General features: G+C 45.1%; 1 protein-coding gene across 1 annotated transcript in view; it reads left to right on the plus strand.

Moving 5' to 3' along the window:
• Positions 1-26812, plus strand: part of MPP7 (MAGUK p55 scaffold protein 7) — a 143102-nt gene that overhangs the window by 11310 nt on the left and 104980 nt on the right. The window contains exon 2 of the mRNA XM_075550913.1: positions 8261-8379. Coding sequence (XP_075407028.1) covers positions 8261-8379 — 119 coding nt within the window. The remainder of the gene's footprint in view (positions 1-8260; positions 8380-26812) is intronic.

Here is a 26812-nt window from a genome sequence, read left to right on the forward strand (position 1 = left end):
CGGCCCACCTTTTGCTTGGCAGCCAAATGCGTATTGACCATTGGGCCTCCCTAAGGTGACACTCACTGCCATCAAGTCCCTTCTGCCATCAAGACTTCATGTGCCTCTCGGACAGGAGAGAACTGGCCCTGGGAGTTTCCAAAATGGTTTATGGAAGCAGAGTGCCTCCTCTTTGTACCATGGAGTGCACGCTGGGGGTTCAAGCCACGACCGTGAACCTAGCAGCTCAGCTGGGAACCACTGTGCCCCCGGGTTCCTCTGGAGCGCCAGTTCTCAACCTGAAGGTCGCGACCTTTCACTGGGGCCACCGATTCATAACAGTAGAAACATGGTAGGTATGAAGTAGCGACGAAAATACGATTATGGTTGGGGGGTCACCACCACATGACTGTCTTAACGGGTCGCGGCACGAGGAAGGTTGAGAGCCGTTGGGCTAAGGCAACACTGGCATGCAATCTCCAGTCTTCCCTGTATTATGTCTAAGACTAGCAGCCTGGAGAAAACTTCACAGTTACTGCAGTAAAGGATTAATGCCATTTTTCTTTATCCTTTGAGGCACCTGTTCCTATTTTAGGACAGGGACCGAAGGTGAACCCCAAACTAGTTCTACAGGATGTCGCCTAGCCGACGACACGTGATGGGTTCTCGGGAGTCTCAGTTGAGCTGGTGCAGGCGGGGCTCGGTGGAGCGTTGGCTACAATTACACACGCCACCACAGTCAGTAGCTCCTTTAAGAACACTATCGACATCACCAACACGACATTTTTCTCCCCGCCGCCCAGGAGACACCATCATGTTCCCAGCTCTCTAGCTTGTTTGCCTACTACGTGGGTCCCTCACGGACCATCTTTATTGCCTTGTGTGACGTCCCCCATGAGGACCCAGAAAGTGCTCTAGGAGGATCAACTTTCATTGAAAAGCAACAGAGAGTGGCTTTGTTGGTGGGAATGTGCAGGATCTACATGTGCGGTCAGTTCAGCGTCGTGGCTTCCACCCTTCAGGTTGTGCGGCCATCTCCACCATCTGTACGCGCGTGCTTCCTTTTCTGGGAGCCTCACCTTTACCCGCCCCCCTGTGTTTCCTGTCTCTACTGCCGTCAACCTGATTCCACGGCACAGCTCGATCTAGAGCACAGTGCCCCAAGCAGAGACCCACTTGTGTTAGTGAAGCTAATCTATTGTTTGGTTTTACGAGTTCAGCGGAGATTTTTGGCAATAGTTTCAGGGGGCTCCGCCAGCCTCCATGGCTCTAGAAAGTCCTGAGTCCAGGAGAATTTCAGGATCTTTTCTGTGCCTCTTCCCACTCCCTTGATCGGGGATTCCTGACACAGAAGCTTAGGTCAGAACATTCTGTAGTGGTGGCGGGACACCAGCTAGCTCTGCCTTCGTAGCAAAGGAGGCAGTTCACCACAGTCCCTCTCCCCCTGTACACCTGAGTGCCCTGCTTGCTTGGGGGCACCAGGTGAATAGAGACCCATCGTTGTGACATGGATGGCCTCCGGCCTGTTTTTCAAGACACTAGCTATTACCAGCAGCAAACCAGGAGGTAGAGCAGAAGCATTAGGTGTGTTCATTAGCTGCTTCACCAAGACTTCCCAGAAACTGTGACCCAAACCTCTAAACTAAGGAACCAGATCCCATGAGGGTCTATGTTTGTGGATAAACAGCCTTAGGAGCTGTTTTTCTTTAAAAAAAATTTCAGTTATTGCTGTAAATATACCTGCTACACAGTTTTGCCCACCAGCTTTTGACAAGTGTGCAATTTCCAGCAATTACAATAACCTTCTATCTACCCTTACTCTGAGTGCACTTTTCCATCACTGTTAATCCCCCTTGCCTCCCCCCCTTCCCTGCTTCCTCTTGTCCCCTGGGTGCCACTAGTGAGCTGGGTCTCCGTCCATTTGTCTTCCTTATATAAATAAAGTCACACGGTATGTATTCTTTCATGATGGACATATTAGGTCCATGATAATGTTGTCAAGTTCAGTCCACACTATAGCATCCATGAAGACTTCATGTCTCCTGCTGGCTGAGTAGTATTCCATTGTACGTATGCACCATATTTTTAAGCATACAGTTTTAATTGGTTTCTTGATGCTTAGCATTTAAGGTGGAATCTATTTCTATTTAAAAGGCACTCACATATGTTCTGTAGCAGAGTGAGGCCTCCTAAGGTTTACGAAAACTCATTTAATTCTTTTAACAGCCCCATAACACGTGACAGTGTGCTTCCATACAGATTACAGCCTGGGACATCTGAGGGGCTGGTCTACTGTCCTATAAGACACCATGAATTTCTATGGCACAATCGTGGGTTTTGGTTAACCTATGAAGCATAGCTCTGTAAGTCAAAGGTTTCGTTAGTCGTGCTAAGAATTGCTACTAGTAATAATTACTAGGGTGTTTTGTGCTTTTTTTTTTTTAGGAATCTTTGTCAGTGGTAGGAATGGTACATTAAAGATGCAGAGAATAGAAATAGGTGTTCTTTTTAATAACCAATTCCATTAGGCAAGGTGAAAATCGACGAGAGTCTGACCAAGGCAGTTGAACGTGCTGTCAGATTTTTCTGGTGGCTGGAGTCATAAGGTGACTCAAGATTATGCTTTCTAACGAGCTTCTCGCCTGGAAGGATGTGTCCTTTTCCCCGTTGACCGTGAACAAGCTCTGTCCCATGTGGAAAGGGAACCCCGGTCTTGTGGGGAGGACGCGTGCTTCCAGCGGTTTCCTGCTAGGTGTTCTTGTCAGCTCTTGCCTTTCTTTAGTCTCTGTACCGCTTCATCGATCACCCCTGTTGCAGCGAGCGCTTAGTCCCGTCACGCTCTCCGTGTGTTAAGTTACTGCTTGGCTGCTGGCCCTGGATTGGGCCATAGCTGTTACAAACATGCAGAGCAGACGTGAGGGCGATCACGCCTTCAGTACGGATCTTTGTGTCTTGTATCATACGTTACCAAATGTCAGATATCCCTTGGTGGAAGATACATTTTTGGATCTTTTCTTGGAAACATTTCACTCATTGCCATCAAGTTGATGCCTGCTCCCGGCGAATCCTTAGGACAGTGTCGAGCAGCCCCTGTGAGTTTCCGAGATTGTAACTCTTTATGGGAGTAGAAGGCCCTATCTTTCTCCCTAGGAGCTGCTGGGGGTTTCGAACTGCTGACTTTTCAGCTCTCAACCCATTGTATAACCAGGGCTTCTTTCTCAGACCTATAGGCCTATATCAGACCTATATAGGCCTTTCTCAGACCTATATCCCTTGTATTTGGGATTGGTTTTTGTTTGGGTATATATGGTATCACTGAAGCTTGTAAGGTCTCTGGGGGTGGAGATCGAGTTGCCTCCTATACTTACTTGTGTCCCAGTGATTAGAGTGGTGGTCTGGATGGAAGAACTCCGTCAGTGATGAGTCCCAGAACTGCAGTCCTTAAAGGTTTCACTCGGGTCTCCGAGGGCTTGCTTGATGTCCTCTTCCTCCTTTGGAAGAACTGACCATTTTACTTGCTCTTGCCACAAGATCCTAACCCTGTGCTGACTTCTTGGTTGACTTTTCCCGGGGCTGTTGTCTGCACTGTACAGAAACTCTTTAAGGCAGGGCTCATGTCTCGCTTGTCTCCCATCTCTGTAGCCTTGAACGCCGCTTGGCACTGAGGTTCCACCAGTGCTTTTTGGAGAATGGACTTCAGAGGAGACATGGTAAGGCCAGCGTCTCGATTCTCTCAGAGCCAGGTCTGTGTGTTCTCATTAAGTGCTTTCTGGATCTCATGGACCACATCTATTTGGATAACAAAGGCACTCTTCACTGCTAGAGCTCTGAGAAGGGAAGCGAGCACAGCAGTGTGGGGGAGCCCGTGTGGCACACAGAGCCAGGTTGGTGCATGGTGCATGGTTAGAGATGGCTTCTGGGTGTGGATAATCTGAGTGGAAGTAGCTGGCAGCATGGCCGGCACAGAGACGACACGCAACTGCGGCCCACCAGCTCTCCCGTTCCTGGCTGGCACTGTTTTGCCGCTTCTGCCTTTGGCCTGCGGTTACCAGATGTTGCCGGAGTGCCAAACTGGGATGCCAGGGCATTAGGATTGCGTAGAGCTAGGAACAAAGCAAAACAGGAAAGAAAAAAAACCCAAACCAAACGCAGAAAATCCAGCTGTATGAGTTTTTCTAACGGTGAATGACTTCATCTGTAAAATAATAAATAATTCAATCCAGTGTGGCTTACACCGTAGGTTCCGCAGCACCTGGCTCAAGTTCACCCTTTCCATGTGTCAAAGCCCAAGGTGACTTTCACTTCAGAGGATGGACGGTATTGTATCCAGTTGGAATGCACAGCCAAGCAGTTGTTTTGACTTTGACCCATTGTTTTGACAACGGTGTTTTCTCAGTCTGGAGGAAGGAATATTGAGGAGGCAAGGCATTAGTTTTTATCACAGGCAGGGGCTTGGTGCTGCTACATCCCTGGTTTGACTGAGTTCATACGGAAGCGATGCTTAGCACAGTTCCTGAGAAAGCTTTGTCTCAAGATAATTGTAGATTCATGCGTGGCGGTGAGAAATAATACCCAGTGTTCCCCTCGTTACCCCTCTGTTTGCTTCAGTGGGAACATTCCATATAGTGTGGGGAAACCAGCCCTCCACAACTAACCAGCCCCCACAGCTAATCACTGCACAGTTGCACGGTTAAGATATGTAAAGATTATAGTAAAGTCAGAGAGATGGGAGAGAGAGAGTAAAACGAAGAAGTCAGACAAATTTCATGGTAGCATGCTCATCGCCTGGATGACCATGATCTCCACAGCCAGGTCTGCACATAGCATGAGCAGAGAGGGCAGAGAAGAGAGCTCTCATGAGGTTTTATTTCTAACCAAAGCTTCTATATCTTTGGGGGCGTGCAAGCCCACTGGTTACAGATAATAACAACGTACGTCATGAGAAGGGGTTGTAACGTAGGCAATACAAGCAATAGGAGGGGGATGGCCTAGGGGTGTACATGCAGTAGTAAAGGAAAGGCATAGAGGTACATGTGTGGAAAGAGGGGCGGACCCTAGACTCAACATACTAGCCTAACCTTAGTCACCCTGAGTGGTCCCGGCTTGCCTTCGGGGAGTGGGTCCTACTTAGGGTGCGCCAGGCTATACAGTCTGGGTGCTCTAGATACCCTTAAAGAGAATAACCTCTGACTCTCATTGACCTCCTAGTGTACAGTCCTTTACCATGCATAGCAAGCAGTGTCTTGGGTTTGGCATATATTTGGGGGAGACAACTTGGGAGATATCTTTCTGTTTCCCAAAAGGTAGCTTCTGGACAAGAGCACAACCAGGAAGTTGACGTCGACATAGTCTATAGTTCTCATGCAGATTTTGCCAGTGTCACACGTACCTGTGTGTGTGTTTGGCGTGCGCATGCATCGTTCTGTGCAATTTTACCACACACGTTGATTGCCGTTTCTTTTTAATCACCCAGGAGAAGCAGGCTCACAGGTAGGTGACCTCCTCAAGACGTAGACCTGGAGTTGGAATTTAGATTAGTCTGATCTAAATGTTTGTGCTTTTAATCATGCCACCCGGATCCAGCCAGCAAGTCAGTCGGTTCTGACTCTCAGAGACCCTGGGGAGGGTTGGCAAGGCTCCAAAGCTTGCTGGGAGCAGGATAGCCTCATCTTTGTTCCTGCAGAGAGGCTGGTGGGTTTGAAAGCCCAACCTTGTGGTTAAGCAGTGGAGGGCTTAGCCGTCAGCACCACCAGGGCGCCTTATCTGGCATAGCATTCAGGAATGATAATAGTAATCAGTAACAGTAACAGTGTGACCTGAGCTCCAGCTGACACAGCAAGCATGTGCAGTGCTTAGTATGTCCTGGGGCTGTTCTGATGCACTCAGACCTTTAAAGGCCCAGCAACAGAACCACACGAAGCTTGGAGCAGCTGGTGAGAAGCAGAGCGTGACACGTCTGCCCCGTCTCTCCGGGTCTTTCCAGTGCTCTTCTTGACAGGGTGCAGCTCAGCACCTGGCCATTTGCTCTCTCTTACTAGAGAAGATTTGAGTTTTCTTCCTCAGGTTTCTGCCTTACAACAGATTCTGGCTGTATCACGGGCTTTACTGTACACTTGGGTTAGTATTTGTAAGTCACAGTACACTATTACCAAAGGATAGGTAGCTATTTTGGCAACTTTTGAAAGCAATAACAAAATAATGGGACTTCACCCTCTTTTTCCATATTTTTAGCTGTTTCCTTAGTAAAACACACGTTCTGTGTTGGATGTCACCGGAAGGAGAGGCAGGAGCAGGAAGTTCCTCCCTGAGTGATTTCTTGTATTTCTTCCCAGAGAGCTGTTAATGCTTCCTGGTCGAGGGTGTAGCGCCCAGGATCTTGGGTCGACAGCGGCCAAGATCATGGGTACTACACCCTCCACTAGGATTGGCCCAGTGGCAGTAACAATGGGCTCAAATACAGCAGCGATTGTGTGGTTGACACAGGACCAGCCGGTGCTTCCTTCTGTTGTACACGGGCTGCTTGTCATCCCCAACAACATCTGTGAGGGTGGCCTCACAAAATCCATGCAAAGATGCCATTTTCTCTTCATTCCATTCCTCCACAGACTTTCTGATATACAAAAATGAGACCTGTGTTATTTTATAGGCCTTAAAAGGCCTGTTTTTTTTTAAAAAACTAAATTGTCAGTAATTGCTGGTTTAGGTACAGAGCCAGATTTTTAAGGGAATAAATGTAAAATCACTAAGAACATTAAGAATATCATTAAGAGAACTGGAAAGAAATGCAGTTACCTTATATACTCGAGCATAAGCTGACCCGAATATCAGCCGAGGCACCTAATTTTACCACAAAACTACATTAAAAATGTGCTGAAGAACTCTGCTTATCCTTGAGTATATATAGTAGTTTCTTTGTCCAAACCGTAATGCAGCCCCAGGATGTGGGAAGGGCATCACTTCTTCCATATGACAAATCTAATGCTTGACGTTGTCAGTTAATTCATTCGGTTGTGTTTTCACTCATTAGTAGACTCTTTAGAACCCTGGTGGTGTAGTGGTTACCTGTTGGGCTGCTAACAGCAAGGTCAGCAATTTGAAACCATCAGCCGCGCTGTAGAAGGAAAACGAGGCTTTCCACTCCCATCAAGCATTAGTCTCCGACACCCACAGGGGCAGTTCTGTCTTACTGGGTCACTGTGAGTCAGAATCGGCTCGATGGCAGTGAGTGATCACACTAATCAGCAGTCTCGTTTACCTACGTTTCTTTGCTACAGACCCTGTAAGGCTGTCCCTGTGCCCGAACAGCACCGATTCAGACTGAAAATAACAGCAGTGTGCCGTTGGGCCCAGGGGGTCTCGGTGTTTTGGTAGACAGCAAGAGAAATAAAAAGGAATGTTGTCCTCTTTTCTCCTGTAATCCCACCGGAAAATAAAACATATGCTATGAGCTGATAGCGACTTTTGCCAGGCCCCCTCCCCCGAGTCTCCAGCAAGCACCCTTGCAGCGTTTCTTGGGCTGAGTGTGACGGCCACTGAAGGAGATGGATGTTTGTGCAGCCTGAACACGTGCTGCTTACTGTCTGTCCCTCTGCAGCCAGGAGCCTGGCGGCTGCATCTGTCACTCCGGCTCCCTTGGTGCGGACCACATACATTTTGCATGCTTGCGAACTGGAGGCAAAGGCAACCAAGCTTCAACAAACAGACATACAGAAACAGAAGTTTTTCAATGCGTCCACTAGAACACCGGGCCGATTTCTGCCTTTGCCTTGGGGTTTTCTGGTGTCGGCTACTATCAACAGTAGTTTTGATGTACGCATTCCTCGTCTCTCTAAAAAACCAGGAAACCTTTCCTCGTGGGCCACTCTTATCAACTGTCTGCTCTTCCAAGGACACCCCCCCCCCCGCATGACGCATGTCAACGTGGAAGCAAATGCAGTCACCACTAAGGAACGGAATGTGTGCTTTTCCTTCTTTGAAAACCTGTACACACATTTCTGTCTCAGGTTATGTAAACTTGGATGGCCGTGGGCTGTTGACAACTGTGGCAAGGTAGCAACTAGCCTGCTAATTCACATGCCTTTGGAATGTTAAAAAATATATATTAAAGGTTTGTTGGCTGCTTTGGAGAAGGCAAAAGCTTTCCCGGATGGCCTAGAATACAAACCTGGTTTTTTAAGAAAAAGACACGTACGTTCCAAGCCGTCACTGACAAACACCTCCTCACTGGGAATTAACGAGATCGCCCTAAGATTGCGCTTTGTGTTTTATTTTCATTTTATAGGTCTGTACGAGCTGCTGGCTGCCCTGCCAGCGCAGCTGCAGCCCCACGTGGACAGCCAGGAAGACCTGACCTTTCTCTGGGATATGTTCGGCGGAAAAAGCCTGCATTCACTAGTGAAGGTAACTCGGGCCCGTGTCAGATCCCCGTCGCACAAAAGCACATGGAAAAATGCTCTGAGCGCCGTCTAGTAAACCAGAGATCAAATTGTTGCTCTCCGCAAACAAAAACTTCCTTGTTTCCACATGGCTCGCTGGCGGTGTGTGGAAGTTGTTAAAAGATCCCACCAAAAACACATAGATGATTTCACTTACTGGCGGGCGAGCTGGCCACGCATACTAGTGCCCCAAACCTGTGCTGTCTGTCCCTTGTTTAGAGAAAGGGTACGGGACCCCAGCAGAAGGGCCCAGCCTTCTGCATGGTCGGCCCTCACGAGCCGGAACTTGACTTGCACAAATAAATATTCAAAGCAAAAATTCAGGAGGCCTCTATTTTCTGAGGTCAAGGATGGCAGCAGTTCAGTAGCCGCATTAATTTAAAATAATTTCCTTTAACAGAGTCAACTGAAATCCTAGTAAGCTTGTTTTCTTTCGCTGGCACGGCTCCACCGAGACGATAGTGGGTGTATAAACACACCCGCGCTGAAGGAATGAAAACAGCTTTTGGCGGGTGTTTCGGGGCAGGATCGTGCCATGAGAATCATCAGCCACCGACATCAGATCTGGCTGCAGAGCCACGCCGGCAGTGACCAGCTCTCTTAAAATAGTAAAACGAGAACAGAAACCCACTGGAAAATATGCCACTCTGGCTTGTGGACCTAGGAACTGCGTTTTATTTCATCTCACTCGAGCCGAAGGGAATTCAGAGGTCTGATCCGGGTCCGTACCAGGCAGCAGCAGCCGGTGCCTGCACAGTATCCCGAGCGGCACTTAGCCGAATTGGTTGGGGCCGGCGACATGATAAGAAGCTTTTAACTGATGTGTAGTATTTGGAAATAAGGTGCCCCTCAGTTGCAGCGGTGGCACGGAACGGGCGAATTGTTAATGCTGTCCGTTTGTTTTTCCCCCTGTTGCCCAGTTTACCGAACTGTGTGTGCCAACCAGTGGCTGCTCTCAAGAAGTGAATGTGGGGGACTTAGATGTCTGTGGCATGTCCCTGAACCTTTGGCTTGTTTTGTTTACCATTGTGTCTTTTAATAACAGTGCAGCTGCCAACGGGTTTGTTAGAAAGTTAGAGTATGTAACTGATCAAGTTTGTGACTGAGAGAATCAAATAAAAAAAATCTAGTGTTAAATCTATGCAGGCTTAACAGCTGTGATTTATTTAGGTGGAGTTGGTCATTGGGCAGAAGAAATCAATATTCAGAATATAAATAATATGTTCTATAAATAATATGTAGATGGCATATGAAAGATATTAGCTTCCCTTCATAAGCAAACACCCCCTCAAACAAGGGAGGCATGCTGGCTCCATTGTCTATTCCGTACCTTGGGCGCCGTAGACGTTATGGTGCCTCTTCAGTTTGCTGTGCGACCGTCAGATACAGCGGTGAAGCTCCACGTCGTCATTTGACAGTTATAGAGTCAGGCAGATGTATTGACGCCTTTTATCCAACATCAAAGAGAAAGCTAATTACCATAGCATTCAAAGGATCAAACAAAAAGCAACTACAGCGATGGGTGTTATTTCTACTAAAGTAATTTTTAAAAACCAAAACACCGAGTATGTAAAAAAACATTCTTCACTACGCTAGCTTGTGAGTTTTAAGCATCAGCGCCTCATTCCCCAAAGGCTCTGTCACCACTACGTGGTTAGGAAGCACACGAGAGGGAGCACGTATCCGATCTCATACAGCCAGTCAGGGAAACCGACTGCCGCGGGCCATATTTAAATAAACACAACAGCACACGACTGCTGGCAGATGTTTTCTGTAATGACCCCAAGACGCATTTTTCAAATGAGTTTTATTTTGTGACTCCAGTACGGTCTCAGTCTCTTGACCCTTCTCCCCAGCTTGGGACGTTTACCCCACGGAGACCTCTTCGTTTTGCAATACGTAGCGCTCCAGAGGACTGCGCGGGGCCAGCTCCTGGAATCCTGCGTTCCAGCACATGGAACACGCTGCTCCAGGCGCCTCTAGTTAAGGACGCATAATAAAAGCCTGCAGCGGTTGCACAGAAATCTTAGTAGAGCTAAAAGGAATTTGTTGGAAAGGGTTGTTCCAACGTGAATCAAAATGTGCCCTGGTTTTATGCTTTGTTGTTGTTGTTGTTGTTGCCTGAAGCAGAAGCTGCTGGCATGCGGTTTAGAACTGGGTGTGCGCAAGACTTGATTCTAGCTAGCGTGGAGTTTTCATCGTTGGCATCTTATTTTTTATTTAAAAAAAGAAACGAGAAGCGCCGGTTTAAGCACCACACAACGTCCCATACACAGGAATAATGCCCTGCGTGCGTACGGAGCCCTGGGGGCACAGGGGTTGTGAGTGCTCAGCTGCCAACCCAGATGCCCGTGGTTTGAAGCCAGCAGCTGTTCTCTGGGAGGCGGTGCTTCTGCACAGATTGCCAGCCTGGGAAACCGCCTAGGCGGTTCTACTGTGCTGTGGGGTCGCTATAAACCAGAACCTACTCCCTGGCATTCACTGGGCGTGGTTTTCATTTGCTTATTTGTGGTCTGAAGTAAAAGACTGAAGAGAAGGCAGTTTTGATTCCCACCGTGTCCCCCCCCCCCCACATATGTGACAGTTACAGCATGGCACCCTAGGATACGGCGTTCCAGTTTGGTAGAGAGACCGGCTTATCGGTTTGTCACTGGGGACAGTTGGCAGTCCTGTACACTGTAAGGGGTGCCTGGGTGCTGCAAATGGCCAGGGGCTCCGGGACTCACCCAGAGGTTGGTGGTCCACATCTGCCCCATGGCGCCTCAGAGCAAGGCCTGGCGATGCACTTCCAGAAGGCCACAGGTTTGACAACCCTTCGGAAGGCAAGTTCTACCCCGAAACACGTGGGGTCGCTGCGGGTTGGAATGAGCTGATGACAACTGGGTTTTGGCTCTATAGGGTATTAAACCCACAGCCATCAAGCTGATTCGGCTTTGCGTGTTACCGTACAGGACCGAGACGTCCTGGAAGGGCAGATCGCCACGCCTTTCTCTCGCAGGGTGGGTGGTACGTGAACCCCAGGACCCGACTGTAAAGCAGCGAGCGCTTCCACCGCTGTGCCACTGGGGCTCCGTACAGCGTGTGAGCTGGAGATGTTTGTTTTTATCTTCAAGGGGAAGCGTTTGGAACGAATACTGCAAAGTGTAAGCGTGAGAGGCTCGAAGTATCAGAAGGCGCACGGCACTGATGGCCGACCTGAGAAACTTGCGCCAGGGCTGGAAATATTATATGGTAAGGATGGGGGAGACGAGGCTCCCAGAAGCCACAGGTTTAGTGACTGTGGTGATGATGATGTGAGGGAGCCCCTCCGAGCAGAATAAAACGGGACCCCAGGTGGCCGGAACGAAGCAATTCAAAAGTTGGAGAGACAGACATGCCTTTCTTTTGAGGCGCTTTCGGGGGGTTTGATGGCCAACCGCGTGGCTCGCCATGGGCCACTTGAGCTCTCCCAGTGACTGTCACCGACAGAGCACGAGTCAGCCGACAGGTGCACTTTTGTCCCACCTCTTGCAGACGTACATGATCACAAAGCGTGGATTTTGTATTCTAACCTTAATTTTCTCCCTCTTTTCTCTGCCCCCTTTGAGATCACTCTACTTTAAATTTGGTTCTTTTAAGTAGCGCCGACAATTTTTGTTACCTAGCTTAATTTCATGTTAGAACAAGATATGGCATAAAGACTTGCTTAAATTTTATTTTATTTTCAAATAAGTCCCAGTTCTGTTTCTTCATGATGCTGACGTGTGACTGTTCTGGTGGATAGCTGGGATAAGCACCTCGAACTGTTGCTTCCATTTGTCTCAAGGGGAAAGGAAGCAGCCAATTCTCTTTTATCCGTTATGTGATTCTGCAGGATTCTGACAAGTCACAAATTGATATTTCCAAGAGGAATGCTCCAGTATCACGGAAGAAGTGTGGTTGGTACCTCTGTGATGTCAGCCGTGAAGGAATATTAAGTGCCCAGCTGGACCCTGAAAGCATTCATTTACATAGCTTTAGCCTTTTGATTGCCGTATATACTCGAGTATAAGCTGTTTTTCAGCACATTTTTAATGCCGTTTTTGTGGTAAAATTAGATTCCTCAGCTGATATTCAGGTGGGCTTATACTTGAGTGTATACGGTACTGCTTGGTTGACTGATTCAGCCCTGACTGTCTGGTACTCGCCACGTCTCAGGCCCTGTGTGGATCAGTGGGACTCAGGAGTGGCACAGCCCACGGCCCTTCCTTGTCGTGTGGTGCCTCCAGTTTGATTGGAGAAGCGACAGATGAGGTGAGGGGCAATGACAATATTCTGTGATGGGCGGGCAAGGGAGAAAGACGAGACGTTCTACCCTGGTGAAGAGTCACAGTCTTGGAAACTCACAGGTGCAGTTCTAGCCTGCCCTATAGGGGTGCTGTGAGTTGGAATTGGCATTCAGCGATGGTAGGCCACATTGGTAGCTTTTTATGAGAACACAAGGTGCTTGGTGCGATGCTGGTCTCCGTATGGGGCTGGCGGAAGACATGCTATCCTAAGCTAAAACCTGAATTCTGCGTAGGAGTCAATTAGGCAAGAGTTTATGGGGAACGAGGGAGGAATAGTCCTAGCAAGTGGAAGGACTTACACAAACGCCCCGAGGCAGGAGTGAGCACCCTACGCAGAGGATGGAGCCAGGCGGATTGCTCCGAAGTACAGTGTGGCTACCAGTGCAAAGATTGGTTAAAAAAAAAAAAAAGGATAAAAATCTTCATTTTGTACATTATTTAGAAAAAAAAAGTCCTGGTGTCATTGAATTAGTTTTTGTGTTTCTGTGATTTCAGTCATGAAAGAACAGTGCCCATCATCATATCAGCAGTGAAGAGACAGTTGACTGTTTGTTTGTTTTTAAACATTTCTTTCTGGCCAAGAGTCGAGTTCTGATATCACAATAGGTAAGACTTCCAGTACAGCGTTGCTTCGGAATGGTGAGAGGGCATACCCGTGTCTGGTTCAGAGCATTCTGGGACTAACATCTTGCGGGTTTTTAGGTGTTGTTTATCAGGTTCTGTCTACTCTCAGTTTGCTGAGAATGTCTGCTGTGCACAGTGTTGGATTTCATCAGATCCCTGTCTGCATCTGGTGGTATTGTTTAGGAGGTCTTGGTGTAGTGGTTACATGTTGGGCTGTGATCCCAAGGTTAACAGTTTGAAACCACCAGTTGCTCCGAAGGAGAACGACAGACCTGTCTACTCCCTTAAAGAGTGACCGTCTCGGAAACTCCCAAGAATAGTTCTATGTCCTACAAGGTCGCTGTGAGTCGGCATAGACTTCATGGTAGTGAGTTTCCTTGGTAGAATCCCATGAGTTTTCAGCTTCAGCCTGATGGTGTGCTGGCCCCTATAGTTGAATATCTGAATGCCAACCAGCTCTTGCATACCTGCACAGCCCTCACTTGGTTCTGCTGTGTTTTTATACAGGAGGGGCCTTTGTCAGAGTTCATGGAAAAGTGCTTTAGATTCTGATGTTGTTTTCCACACGCCGTAAGACGCTCCCGCCTGTCACGTGGTGGATTTGCCGGGCACTGATTGCTGTCCGGACAGTCAGATGTACCCTCACTCTGCCCACGTCGCCCTGGGTTCCTCTGAGTGCTGTTTCCTTCCCTTCCTGCCTTCTGAGCTTGCCCCCGGCACAGGCTGCCATGTCCGGCTCACGTGGTTGATGGTGGGTGGTTCTCTGGCACGTGCACCCCCCTTAAGGTGTAACTGTTCACCTTCCGGGCTTGTCTGTCATTTGGCTGACAGCTGAGTGAGGAGGGGAGTTCAGTTCTAGGCCTGCAGGGTGACTAAGGGCCAGATTTCCAGGGGTTTTGCCTGTCTCGACCAGATCAGTAAGCCTGGTCTTTTTTAGGATTTATCATATTCTGCATTAACTCCCCCCCTCGCCTCCCCCCCTCCCGCCATTCTATCCTCAAACCTTCTCTTGTGGATCCCTTCAGAGCTGTCAGCAGGGGCCACTGGGCCCCACCTTCTTCTGATCTCAGGGCCTAGGGAGGCTCAGGTATGCAGGGCCAGCAGTCTTTTGGATTACCGAATACACAGGAGGATAAGCTGACCTGAAATCTTCAAAAATAAAATTTTAGTTTGAAACGTTCGGGTGGGCTTATGAGTATATACAGTAATTTTTTTCATGCATCTTTGCATCACTTTCCTGTATCACTTCATTCTTCTTTGCTCTGGACAGGGAAGGACTAGTAGCTGTGCCTTAGATAACCGTTCATAAGCTTGGAAGGCCCAGTTGCTGCTCAGTCGTGTCGGCTGTAGCTCATTGTGGACCACGCTCTGGTAGTTGAGCTATGGTCCTGAGCCCCTAGGCCTAGCAGCTCATTCACTGAAGGTGTGTAGAAAATTATTTTATGGCTAAGGGGTTTTTATAACATCCCTTTTATGCACCACTATATTTCCAGATTTTGTGTTTGCAGCACAGGAAGTGCACAGGTAGAGCATATTTCATCTCATTAAAATTCTTTAAGAAATGCTTGATCCTTGGTTAAAATTTCCATGGAAAGCTTTGCTCTGCCACTGGGTACAGTATTCTTGGCTTCCATGGAGCAGATTTGTTCAACTTTAATTTTACAGTCAGAATTTTGTAAGCTGAACAGTAGAGCTGTCTAAGTTGCTAGCTTTCGTTCTGTTGATTGTTGGTTTTGTTCAACGAGGGCATGAACGAGATTAATTTTTTCCCTGCAAATTGTTATGGTCTGCTACTGCAGACTTCATCTTCAACATTGTTTCTTCGCTTCCCAGAACGAGTTATCGATTTATAAAATGTCGATTTCTCTGGGGCATAACTTTTTCATTAAGCATTTGTGATTTAATCCCTCTCCCACCCAAGCTTCACCATAAATGTGAGGTTTACTCTTGCTTTAATTCTAGCAGAATTCATGCTGCTCTGATAGGAGCTTTTTGCAATCTGATATTTTATTCTTCCCCGGCTTCAACCTAGAGCTGGCTTACATATATTACAGTAAGTTCGTATGAGTTTATTTTGGTGCGATGCTTTTGAGATCTATTCCTAGTGTTTTCTTCTGTAATTGCACATTTTCTACGAACATGTTGAGTACTCCCCTTATTTGTCTTTTTGTAATGACTAATTTCAGCCACCACAATGTCCTCTAAGCTCATCCATATTATGAGGCGTTTCACAGATTTATCATTTTTTGACATTAGTACTGCATTTTTGTGTGTAAGTTGGTGTTTATCCTTTCATTTATCCATTGACAGACACTTTGGTTGTTTCCATCTTTTTGTTACTGTGAATAATGCTGCAGTGAACATGGGGGTGAATCTATCTATTCATGCCCTGGCTCTTATTTTCTAGGACATATGAGGAGGTCTTTCAAAATTTGTAGAAAAATTCCATTATCTCTTAATTCTAGTTTTCCACAAGCTTTTTGCAGATCATATGGTATTTCTTATTCCAACTTTTTAAGGAAGCACCATGCCATTCTCCACAGGAGTTGGACCATGGACAGTCCCAGCAGCAGTGTTGGGAGTGGCCATCCCAGGCTTCCCACCCCGTGACTACCATTTATATCCTTGCTGTTTGTTTTTTAATTCAGTAATTTTAATGGAGAATTCTTTCATTTTGTTCATGAGAGACATTGTCCTAAAAAGTTCTGTTTTTATGTTTTTGGTTGTTCTGGTGACCCAGCAATTAGCTGCTTTAACCAGAAGGTTGGTGGTTTGAGGCCCCCCCCCCACCATTACAGAGAGGGATCAGTCTGCATCTGGAGACTGCTTTACAGTGTTGAGACTGGGGCAGTTCTGATCTGCCCTGAAAGGGTTACTTTGAATTAAAAGGCTTCTATGGCAGGGAGTTTGGGGATTGGTAATATCCTTGCCCCCTTTTTTTTGGCACGAGGGTAAGTAAGGCTGTCATAGTGTAAGTCAGGCAGTAGTCCCTCAGCTTCCATATTCCAAATGAGCACTATCTATCTATCTATCTATCTATCTATCTATCTATCTATCTATCTATCTATCTATGTATCTATTCTGTTCTTGTCTGCTTGTCTGTCTATCTGTCTGTCTGTCTATTTTCTGAATGAGCTTTTTAAGATGCTGTATTCATTAGTGAAGCTCTCTAGGCATGGTGCTCCCCCCCCTTGGGAGGTCGTTTGTTATTTATTCAATTTCTCTATAATTATATTAGGTGTTACTACTTGACTGAGCTTGATAGCGTGTGTCTCTCGGAGAATTGATCCATTTCATCTCAGTTATGTGGGCATGTAATTATTTATAATATTTGTTATCCTTCTGATGTTTGTGGGACCAATTATTTGTTCTATTTCTCTTATAACTTGTGTTTCTCTCCCTCACGCCCCTTGTTATCTTGGGTAGAAGATGCTCCATTTTATTGATCTTTTCAAAGGACTAGCTTTTGCTTAGGGACCCCTGGTGACATCGTGGTTACTTATTGGGCTGAGATCCAAAAGGTCAGCAGTTTGAAACCATCAGCTGCTCTCTGGAGAAAGTGGGCTCTCTGTTGCTGTAAAGAGTTACTGTGTCAGACCCTCCACCCTCTGCCCTGTCCTGTGTTGTCTGTCACCAAGAGTCTGCATTGACTGGGTCGCAGTGAGGATATCTAATGAGGGCTTTTGGTTTCATTGATCTGCTCTTTTGAGTTTTTCTTTTCAATATCATTGATTCTATTCTAATTTTTCTCTGCTTTATCTTGCTCTTTCATTTCTGAGGGTGAACGTTTTTATTGTTGACTCTAGGTCATTTTTCTTTTTTTAAGCATTTGTTCAATGTCATAAATTGCCCTCACAGCATTTTTTGAGTGAATTTCAGCTTTTGATGCATTTAATTTAAAATACTTAATATTCATTGACGCATTCTTTGGCTCGTGTGTTATGTAGAACTGTATTTTATGTTTTTAATCTTCAATTATTTTCAGATTTTTCAGTTTTCTATTATTGATTCCTGATTTCATTTTATTGAAGTCTTAGAGGACAGTCTGTGTGAGTTTTACTATTTTAAGTTAATTAACCATGTTTTTTTTTTAGCTCAGAACATGGCCTGTCTTAGTGATTGCCCTGTGTGAAACTTGAGAAGAATGTGTATTCTGCTGTCGTTAGATGAAATGTTCTATAAATATTAATTAAATCCAGTTGATTGATGGTGAGATTAATTCAATGGTATCTACTGATTTGCTTCCTGCTGGATCTGTGTATTAGAGAGTTGTTGATCTCTCTATCTATTAATGGTTAATTTATCTATTTCTCCTCGGTGTTCTTTTCTTGGTTGCCTTCAGGCATTTTAACATTCTCTTAGAAGACATAAACACATAATGAGGACTTTTGGGGGGAGACTAGAACATTTTATTGTTATATAATGTCTCTAATTTTCCTTGTGTTGAATGTGTTTTTCTCTGGTGGCACGGTAGGCTAGGTGTTTGACTCTTACCTGAATGGTTGGTAGTTTGAACCCACCGACTAACTTCCTTAGAGATTACAGCCGTGGAAACCCTGTGGGACAATTCTACTCTTTTCTATAGGGCCATTAGGAGGCAGAATCGGCTCCAAGTAACAGATTGGGGTGAGTTTGAAATTGATACAGCTACTCGTGTTTTCCTTGGGGTTGTGTTAACACAGTCTGTTTTTATTTTAATTTTATTTTTTTACCATTCCTTTTAATCCCTTGGTTTATATGTAAAGTGGCGTTTTTTATAGCCAACACATAATTGAATTTTTTAAAATCCACTGATAGCTTCTGTCTTTTAATTGATATATTTAGGCCTTTTGCATTTATAATAATTACTGGTGTGGCTTGAATTCATATGTGTCAACGTTTGAAAGAGATTTGTAGCCCTTGCCCTTTCTCTTTTTATCATCTCTGATCCTTCTAGTTTTAAATGAACATTTCATAATTCCATTTACTCCTTCTCTTCGCTTATCATTTAGCTTAATTTTTTTCTTGGCGATTGCCCTGGATGTTGCATCATGTAGTTAGGACTGTTTACCCTCAAGAATACCGTGCCACTTCACAAGTAATACAGCTACCTCGTGACAGGCGCGCTCGTCTTTCCTTGTGACTCCTTACAATAGTCACTCTTTCCACTCTCCCATGTGCTATGTGCTATACATTATCACCACATGTTGAATTAAAAATGCTATTTACTAGATTAATTATACCTATGAAAAATAAAAATTTTCCCTCTTGACTGTGTTGAAGCTCTTGCGTCCCTTCTGTGGAATAACGTGTTTCTCCTCTCTGAAGACCGGTTTTGAACAGTCCCAGAAGGTGGGTCTTTAAAGATTTTTAAAGTTTTTCTCTGTCTTTGACTTTCTGCAGCTGGAAGATACAATAGAAAACATACACTATTTTAGCACTTACTCTGCTTGGAATGATCTCTAGTGGTGTCGAGGGTTAGGCTTTGGGCTGCGAATTTTAGGGTCAGCGGTCAAATCCACAGGCCACTCTAGGAGAAAGAGGAGGCTGCCTGTACCTCTAAAGATTTAGTTTCAGAATCCCTCCGTTAAAAAGCTTCGGTGACACTGTGGGCTAGTTGTTGGGCTGTTGTGACCATAGGTCAGCGCTTCAAACCCACCAGTGGTTCCATGAGAGAGCTATGAGGCGGCTCCCATGAAGACTGACAGTGTCGGAAGCTCTGTGTTGGGTTGGGTTGCTGTGTGTGACGTTGAATTGGTGGCGGTGAGTGCTTTTCTTTTTGCACCCTGCTTGGTGTTCTCTGTGCTCCTTGCGTCTGTAGTTTGGCGTTTATTATCGAGTTAGACAATTTCTCATTACGGCTTCAAGTCTTCTTCTCTCTCTTTCCCTTTGGTGTACCGGTTATGTATATGTCTTTTGTAATTGCCCTACAAAGACAGAATCTTCTTTCCTACACATTTTTTTTTGGCGGGAGGGTGGCAATTTGGAAAGTTTCTATTGAAAGTTTCTTCAGGTTTACTGACCTTTTCTACAAGAGCACAGTCTGTTAATGAACCCATCCAAGACACTCTTTATATCTGTGACAGTGATACTGATTTCTAGCATTTCTTTTTTCTTAGCGTTTCCATGTTTCTGCTTATATCCACATCTGTTCTTTCAGATTTTCCACATTTTGCTTTAGAGCCCTTAGCATATTAGTTTTATAAAAATTTCCTGCCTGATATTTCAAAAACCCCTGTGCTTTGAGTCTGGTTCTCGCGTACTCTCTGTCTTTGCAAACTGCTTTTTTCTGCCTTTGCCTGTCTTGTAATTTTTTTGTGGAACTCTAGACACGATATTTCTAGTAACAGGAGCTATTTTCTGAGTGTAGAATTTCATGTCCATCTGGCTGGGTGTTTCCTGTGTTCATTGATTGACGTCGTTGTAGGTTTAAGGGCTTAAAAGTCCTCTAATACCCCTGTATTATTATTATTTTTTTCACTGTTGTCTCTCAGTTTTCCCAAATGCTCCCCCTTGAGTCCAGTGGGTTGCTTTGAGATCTTTTTACGTTAATCCCTTGTTATTATACGGGGGTACTATCAATATGTAGTGGGAAGGGGCAGGGCAGGGCCAGTGTTCTATGGCTCCATGAATAAATCCCAGTTTCCAGTGAGCCTCTGGCTTAATAATTCGCACAGAGGAGGCTTTCTCGGAAAGCAGTTCTTGCTGTCAGCGTTATTGATGCAGGCGATTGTTCTCTAAATGAAGAAGATAATTTCTTGAGCAGTGTTTTCTATAAATCGTTTTCTGTTCAGACATTTTAGACCCCTCTCGTTTCAAAATTTAAAAGTAGAAAAGCATCCGATTAGGGATAAAAATGATATTTGCATAGCAGTAAATCAGACTCCAGGCTTTCGTAAGAATACTTGCCAACGTAGGGTTCTTTAGAAGCAAATTGTACTGTTGGAGGAGGGATGAGGTGGGGTTAAGTTCAGAGAGTAAACCCTTTGGGGAGGTTATGTTACTTGCCTCTGAAATACCATGTGCCTTGGGCGGAGGCAAAAGAAAAGACAGCCCGACACTGCGAATGATCCATGACCACCTGGTCTGACGGAGTGGAGAATTGGGGATCAGCAGCTGGTAATGTTCCTGGGATAATCAAAGGTAATTGTCCAGCCAGCCCTGGTGGAGAAGCCAGACGAAGTTATTTCTTACGTTATAGTTTACATTTTTTCAGGCCGAGAAACATGTAAAGTCTGCTGAAGATAGGAATTCCTCAGACCCTGAGTAAAATTGTTGCCTTTGTAACCCATACTCTGAAAACAGTGACCATATGCTGCCCCTTTTAAAGACCAGGCCTGGGGCTGAGGGAGGAAGGAGTCGGAGCTAGATTCTGTGAATACCTGAAGACGGCTCAGCTTTACTGAAGCGGTTTTTGTTGAATCTAACTGAGCGGTGTCTTATAAAAGTTGTACTCCGAGCTTTATGCTTTTATTCAAATAGGCGTAGCTTCAGATTAATCACCTTGCATTTGCATTTGTATTTTAATAATGGAGAACTAGCTCGACATGCTGTCCAAAGCCCGAATAGCTGACCTGGCACAGCCCCTATGTTAACAGGAAAGGGGCCGGGTTAGGCCCTCTGCTTTCCTCTATGGGGACACCTCTTGCTGTTCTCCAGTTGGCAGGGGCTCTAGGAGAGCAAGTGGCTCAGCAAGTTGCTCATTTGCAGCCCTGGCACCCAGGATCCTCTCGCTCTTGTCGCCCCAGTCTGTGTGGTTCTTTTTAGAGCCCTGGCTGTAATGCCAGAGCAGGTGGTAGTCCGTGCCCCATAGCTAGGAAGGTATGGGGGCAGTGTGTCCTGCTCTTCAGAAGGGATTCTTGAGGCACTTTTACCACCGTTTACTATGGACTCATTAACATCAATGACATCTCCAATAGATGTTTTCATCTAACGCAAATTAATCTGAGGGTGGAAAACGCTCCACAGTTCTTGATTCTTTTGTTTTATGTCTCTGAAATGATTTATTAAATATACACCTGACTTGTAAGGGTTTCAGCAGATGATATTTAACCTCTAATTGCTCCTTTGTGAAGTACAGAGGAATGCAAGATACTTATCATGGGAAAAGATGACTTGTTTCTGTCATAGGAACAAGCACAGCGAGGAAAAATTAATTTCTCATAATAGATAAAAGCAATTTTTAATGGGTGGATTAGTGATCCAAAATGTTTTTTATAAAGGAACAAAAAGGTAACCTCTCCTTCCTTTGGGAGGAAGGACTAGATAGCCCCTTGAAGGTCCGCTTGGTACTTTAGACGGGATGATCATGATTTAGACTAATGGGAGGAACCCTGTGCCATTCAGGTCAATTTAGCATTTCTAAATAGCCTCTTTTAATTGTTTCTCTGGAGAAAGATGAGGCTTTCTACTCTCGCAAAGAGTTACAGTCTCGGAAACCCACAGGGGCAGTTCTACCCTGCCCTATGGGGTCACTGTGAGTCAGAATAGATTCGATGGCAGTGAGCTTGTTTTTTTGGTTTGCTTTCAGTTTCTGGTTGCCTTTCTACTCTCTCTCCTTTCTTGCTCCGTCCTTCTCAGTTTTTCTCTTTGGTTGTGTCAGTCTGCGTGCTTCCTTGGCACCCCTTTGATTATGGCCAGTCCAGCACACTGATGAGCATTCGGGTGTCCAGACACGTAGCCTCTCTCCAGGTGCACAGGCATCTGCAGCGTGGACTCAGAGTTGGCCGGTGGAGCCGTACCCCACGGATGCAGAATTTTCCGCTTCAGCATACTTTCTTTTTAGTTCACCCCATTGCGCCTCCCTTTTCTCATGTATAAAACGGGGAAAGGATGATAATAGAGTGGTACCTACCTACCTGCAAGCTTGGTATGACTTCATATACAAGGAGCTTGTGAAACTTTATGGAAAACTGGAATGAAAAGTAATGAAAATTTCCACCAGCTTTTGAGCACTCTTTATACGGAAGTGCTAAACTAGTGTCTGTAGATTGCTATGTCCTCATCCTAATTCTTGGGGTCCTCCTCAGCTCCTTTCTCTCCTGCTCTTACTGTGTTCAGGGTCACTTGCCAATGGTGACACTGTTAGGATACAGTGATGTGTCCCCCCACCCCAAGACATTTTATTGCCTTTGCTTGGTCTTTGTGTCTTTGTAGCCTTGCTCTGTATCTTTGTTTCTTTATAACCTTGCTCTTTATGGTGGCTTTGCTTTCTTTGTTAATGTGTCCCTATTTCCTTGTTTTCGCTGTTAAAATGATGAATGAATGAAAATTAATAGTCTATGATTAGAAATCCTTTAGAAAGTTCTTGAACTGGTTAAAAGTGTCTGCTAACTTTCCTTCTACTTCACAAAGGCTGTGAATTGTTTTGGGCTTGTAAAAAGAACAATGTATCAAACACCCATACAGCTTAAGAAATAAAATATTACCCTCCCAAAAGGAATATTAAAAATTCACTTGTATTCCCAGGTGCTCCTGATTGTCATTCCCTTTCCTGGCTGCTAGTCACCTCCATCTGAAATTTGTGTACACATACTACAGAGATATTGTAAGTTTTAGAACTTTCTATAAGACTGGGATTCCACTAAACATATTCATCTTTTGATGACTTTTTTTTGCATTTGGTTAATAAAATTTACTTAGGGTTATTCCCAAGGATATACTTGACTAGTTTTCATTGGTATCTGTGGCCTTATGTGACTAAACCATGAATTATCAATGCTACCGTTAGACATTTACATTGAAAATTGCCCTGTTGGTACAGAATCGCATCTGAAAATCACCAATACAACAACTTTTCTGTACACACACACAACAGCTTGTTTTAGGTATTATGCTGATGAAAGCACTTGTGCATGTTGCGCCTCTAGGTGAACCCTCTTCTAAGTGATGGATACGCTCCTACCAGCAGAATGAGTGTTTGAATTGCTTCCCACGTGTGAGATTACTTGGATTGTTAGATTCTGGTTTTGCCGGCAGCATGAGTGTGAGGAGTTCTCTCTGTTTCAGTTTGCTTTCATGAGCTGAACCACGGTTTGTTTATGAGCCACTTCCGTTTCCCTCCCCACCCCCACTTTTTTCCTTGGCATCCTTTTCTTGGTTTTTCTTTTTGGTTACTCACCATGAGTCGCCAAGAGTCAATATTGACTCGATGTAGTGCCCTTGTTTAATTTTAGTATCTGATACAAAATCCCTAACTCAATGGGCCTTGCTGAGAGGTATGTGTTAGCCCCCGCCGAGGTAGAGATCTGATTATATTTTTGTGCTGGTGCTATTTGCACTGATCTGATATTTAATGATACAGTTTGGTTGTCAAACAGTGAATAATGTATTTTTAGCACCGGCACAGTTATCAGGCACACTGGTGTCTCACTGGGTTAAGCACTGGGCTGGTAACAGAAAGCCTGTGGTTTAAAGCTACCAGTTCCTGCTTGGGAGAAAGAGGCGGCAGCCTACTTCATGAAGGGTTACCTCTTTGGAAACCCCCTGGGATAGTTCGGGAGCAAGATGAGGCTTGCTACTCCGATACAGTGTTACAGGCTCGGATACTGGCTGGGGCATTAGTTTTACTCTGTCTTGTAGGGTTGTGATGAGTTGACATCAACTTGGTGGCAGTGAGTGAGATGGACTAGTTATACCCTGTCCTGTAGGTTCACTATGAAGTGGCTCCCTGGCCATAAAAATTCTGTGTGTGTGTGTGTTTTAGTTACCAACCAGCTGTTGGTAAAGTTATGTTTTTAGAGTCTTTGTTTATCCTTTTATAATCCATATCGCCTCAAAATGCTACTTGGCATTTACGAGACATTACTTGACTAAAGTAAAGGGGTCCGTACTACCTTACTTCCAGGCTCGCTCTTGCCTGGGTGGTTTTCCACTCTGCACAGATGCTTGAGTGCCTGCTAGGGGGCAGGGTAGTGGTGCTCACATCTCCCTGGACTCGTATGTTGAAATGTGGCTATCCCTCAAGGATGGTCTGCTTTGTAATGACTTACATCTCAGTCGGCTCAAGTTGGTTGCTTAAGTTACATAGTATGTGTTACCGAAAGGGGACTGTTTGTTAAGACCGTTTCAATACGGGTAGTAGGATTTAAGTATGTCGTTGGGTGCTCATAGATTGGGGAAAAACAAACAGACTATCCAATAGGGTTGGATTAGATTGATTTTATAATAACTTTAATTTTAAAAGAAAATATTCCAGGAAGCCTCCAACATTTTCACATTATGTATTTTGAAAATGTCAGAGATACTGTCACGTGCTTTGAACTAAGACATGGACGCACACACGGGTTTTAAACACATAGTAAAATGATAGACGTTTGTATATGTATGACAAACAACGTGCCATCAAGTTAATTCCACCTCAGAGAGAACTAATTTCAAACGATCCCAAATGACTCAGTCATTAAATTCTGTCTGTCTCTCGCCTTCCTTTCCCGTCCATCTCCCTTCCTTTCTCGTTCATCCCCGCTTCCATCCGGACTCTCACCTCCTGCGTGAATGCCCCTCAACAGCCAGTTCTAAGATGGGCTTCCCTGCCTCTGTCGGTGCTCTTGGCTGGGAGGCTTCCTTGCTCAGTCACTGTGAGCAGAGATGGTACATGCCACCGCTAGGCTGAAGCCTTCAAGAACCAGGGTGCTGTTTGTCATCTACCTTCCGCCTGTAACTGGAGCCGGTGCCTGGATCTGTGCACCTGGTCCAAGCACGCACAGGCTTAAAGAAGTGGTCACACCAGGCGTGCGTGGAACACGTGGCGTAAACTCACTAGCCACCTAGACTTGGGCTTTGCTCATATTCTCAGCTTAACCTACTTAATACCTTTAAGTTCACCAGATTATATTTCCAGGTGCAGTTATGATCTAGCTATATATGTAAAAATAAACACTTAAAACAATTTCAACATGGTTGCTATTGATGACAGTTGTACGTACAATGTGGGTGCTTTGTTACTGACAACACTTTGTAAGTTGTGCGCTCTTTCTCCCTGATATGCATAGTGCCACTATTGTTCACTGCCAGTTTAAAAAAACACACATTTTTTTTGAGCTGATGTGTTTGAGATCATACAGATAATCAAATTTGGTTTTCATTAATTGAAAAAAAAGCTGATATGCCTTTGAAACTTATTTGAATGAATGTTTGGTAGATTACTGTTGTTTGGTTTTAGTACATTTTTGTAATTGTCTGGACACTTTTTACTTGATGAGCTTCCACTAGGTGGTGCTCATGCCTTTAGGAAGTTATAGGCCTGTCTCAAGGAACCTGTCTGTCCTATCACTGATGGGTTAAAAATCAAAAGAACCAAATTCAGTCCAGAGTCCTATGAAACACTGAGATATTTTCTTATGTCGTGTCAAGAACTGTAAAAACTTTGTGGTGGAGGTATTTATGATTAATAACATTTTATATATGCGAGGGATTAGTAATTTTAATAAAAGGCTTATTCCTATAAACTATTTGAACGCTTATTGTATGTTGTGTTAGGTAATGGGGACAGGATGGTGAGGAAAAAAGGCATGGTGGTCTTGAGTCATCTGACTCTTGAAGTCCATAGTAAGATAATGACGTGTGTGTGTGCGTTTAACTGAGATATGGGCAGGTGCTGAGCATCTACAACGGAGGGAGTTGTGAAGCTTGGCTACTCCCCTTCCAGAAACATTTGCTTAAAAAGTGTCTGCTGAGCCAGTTAACGCAAATCTGATTGTTGGGTAAGGAACTAGTGTTAAGTAAGTGGTTGTGGGGGAAATTTCACAATGAAAATTAGTCATGTTGGGTCCCTCCATCCGCACCAGTCGCTGTCATGGTTAGATCCTACGGGCCTTCTCCTCTTGGAGAATCACGTCTCATGGGTTTGATGACTTCATTCTCTTGCCTCTTTGTTTGCCCTTCTCGATTAGTAGTCTAAGCTTTTCTTAGAATTTCCCGCAGCTCTGACTTTCCATCTTTCTGTTTGTGAAATCCACTCTCCAAATTTTAATCTCCAAGACCTTTTCTTGTTGGGGGAGGGGGGTCTCTGCTTCATTTTCCTAGTACCTTAGTCTTCTTCCAGGGGTCCACTATAGATTCTTTTTGAGGATAGTTGCTTATTATGTGTTACAATGTGTTGCTTGAAGTTTTACATAGCCCATTTAGTCCTTCCTGCAGCCGGAGACACAGTGTGTGCCTACCATTCCCATTGTGAACACTGGAAGGAGGTATCATTCCCACTCTAGAGAATGGAAGGAGGAGGCATTGACATACATAGGGTTACACGGGCCAAGTGAGCGGTGGAGCCTGGCTTAGAAATCAGGTGGCCCAACTCAAGGTTCTCCACTCCTCACATCATGGGCGTTCTGCAGATTCATGAGTTGTTGATAGGACAGTGTTGACCTTGGGCTCTGATTTAATCCTTTCACGACCAGAGGGACAGGCATGGTGTGCTTACATTTCTTTTGCCCGTTAGTTGACCTAGGCTGCTGACGCTTCACTGACAGTACCTGCCGGCATCCGCAA

This window comes from Tenrec ecaudatus, chromosome 5 (genome assembly GCF_050624435.1).
Source record: "Tenrec ecaudatus isolate mTenEca1 chromosome 5, mTenEca1.hap1, whole genome shotgun sequence".
In the NCBI taxonomy this organism is placed as follows: domain Eukaryota; kingdom Metazoa; phylum Chordata; class Mammalia; order Afrosoricida; family Tenrecidae; genus Tenrec; species Tenrec ecaudatus.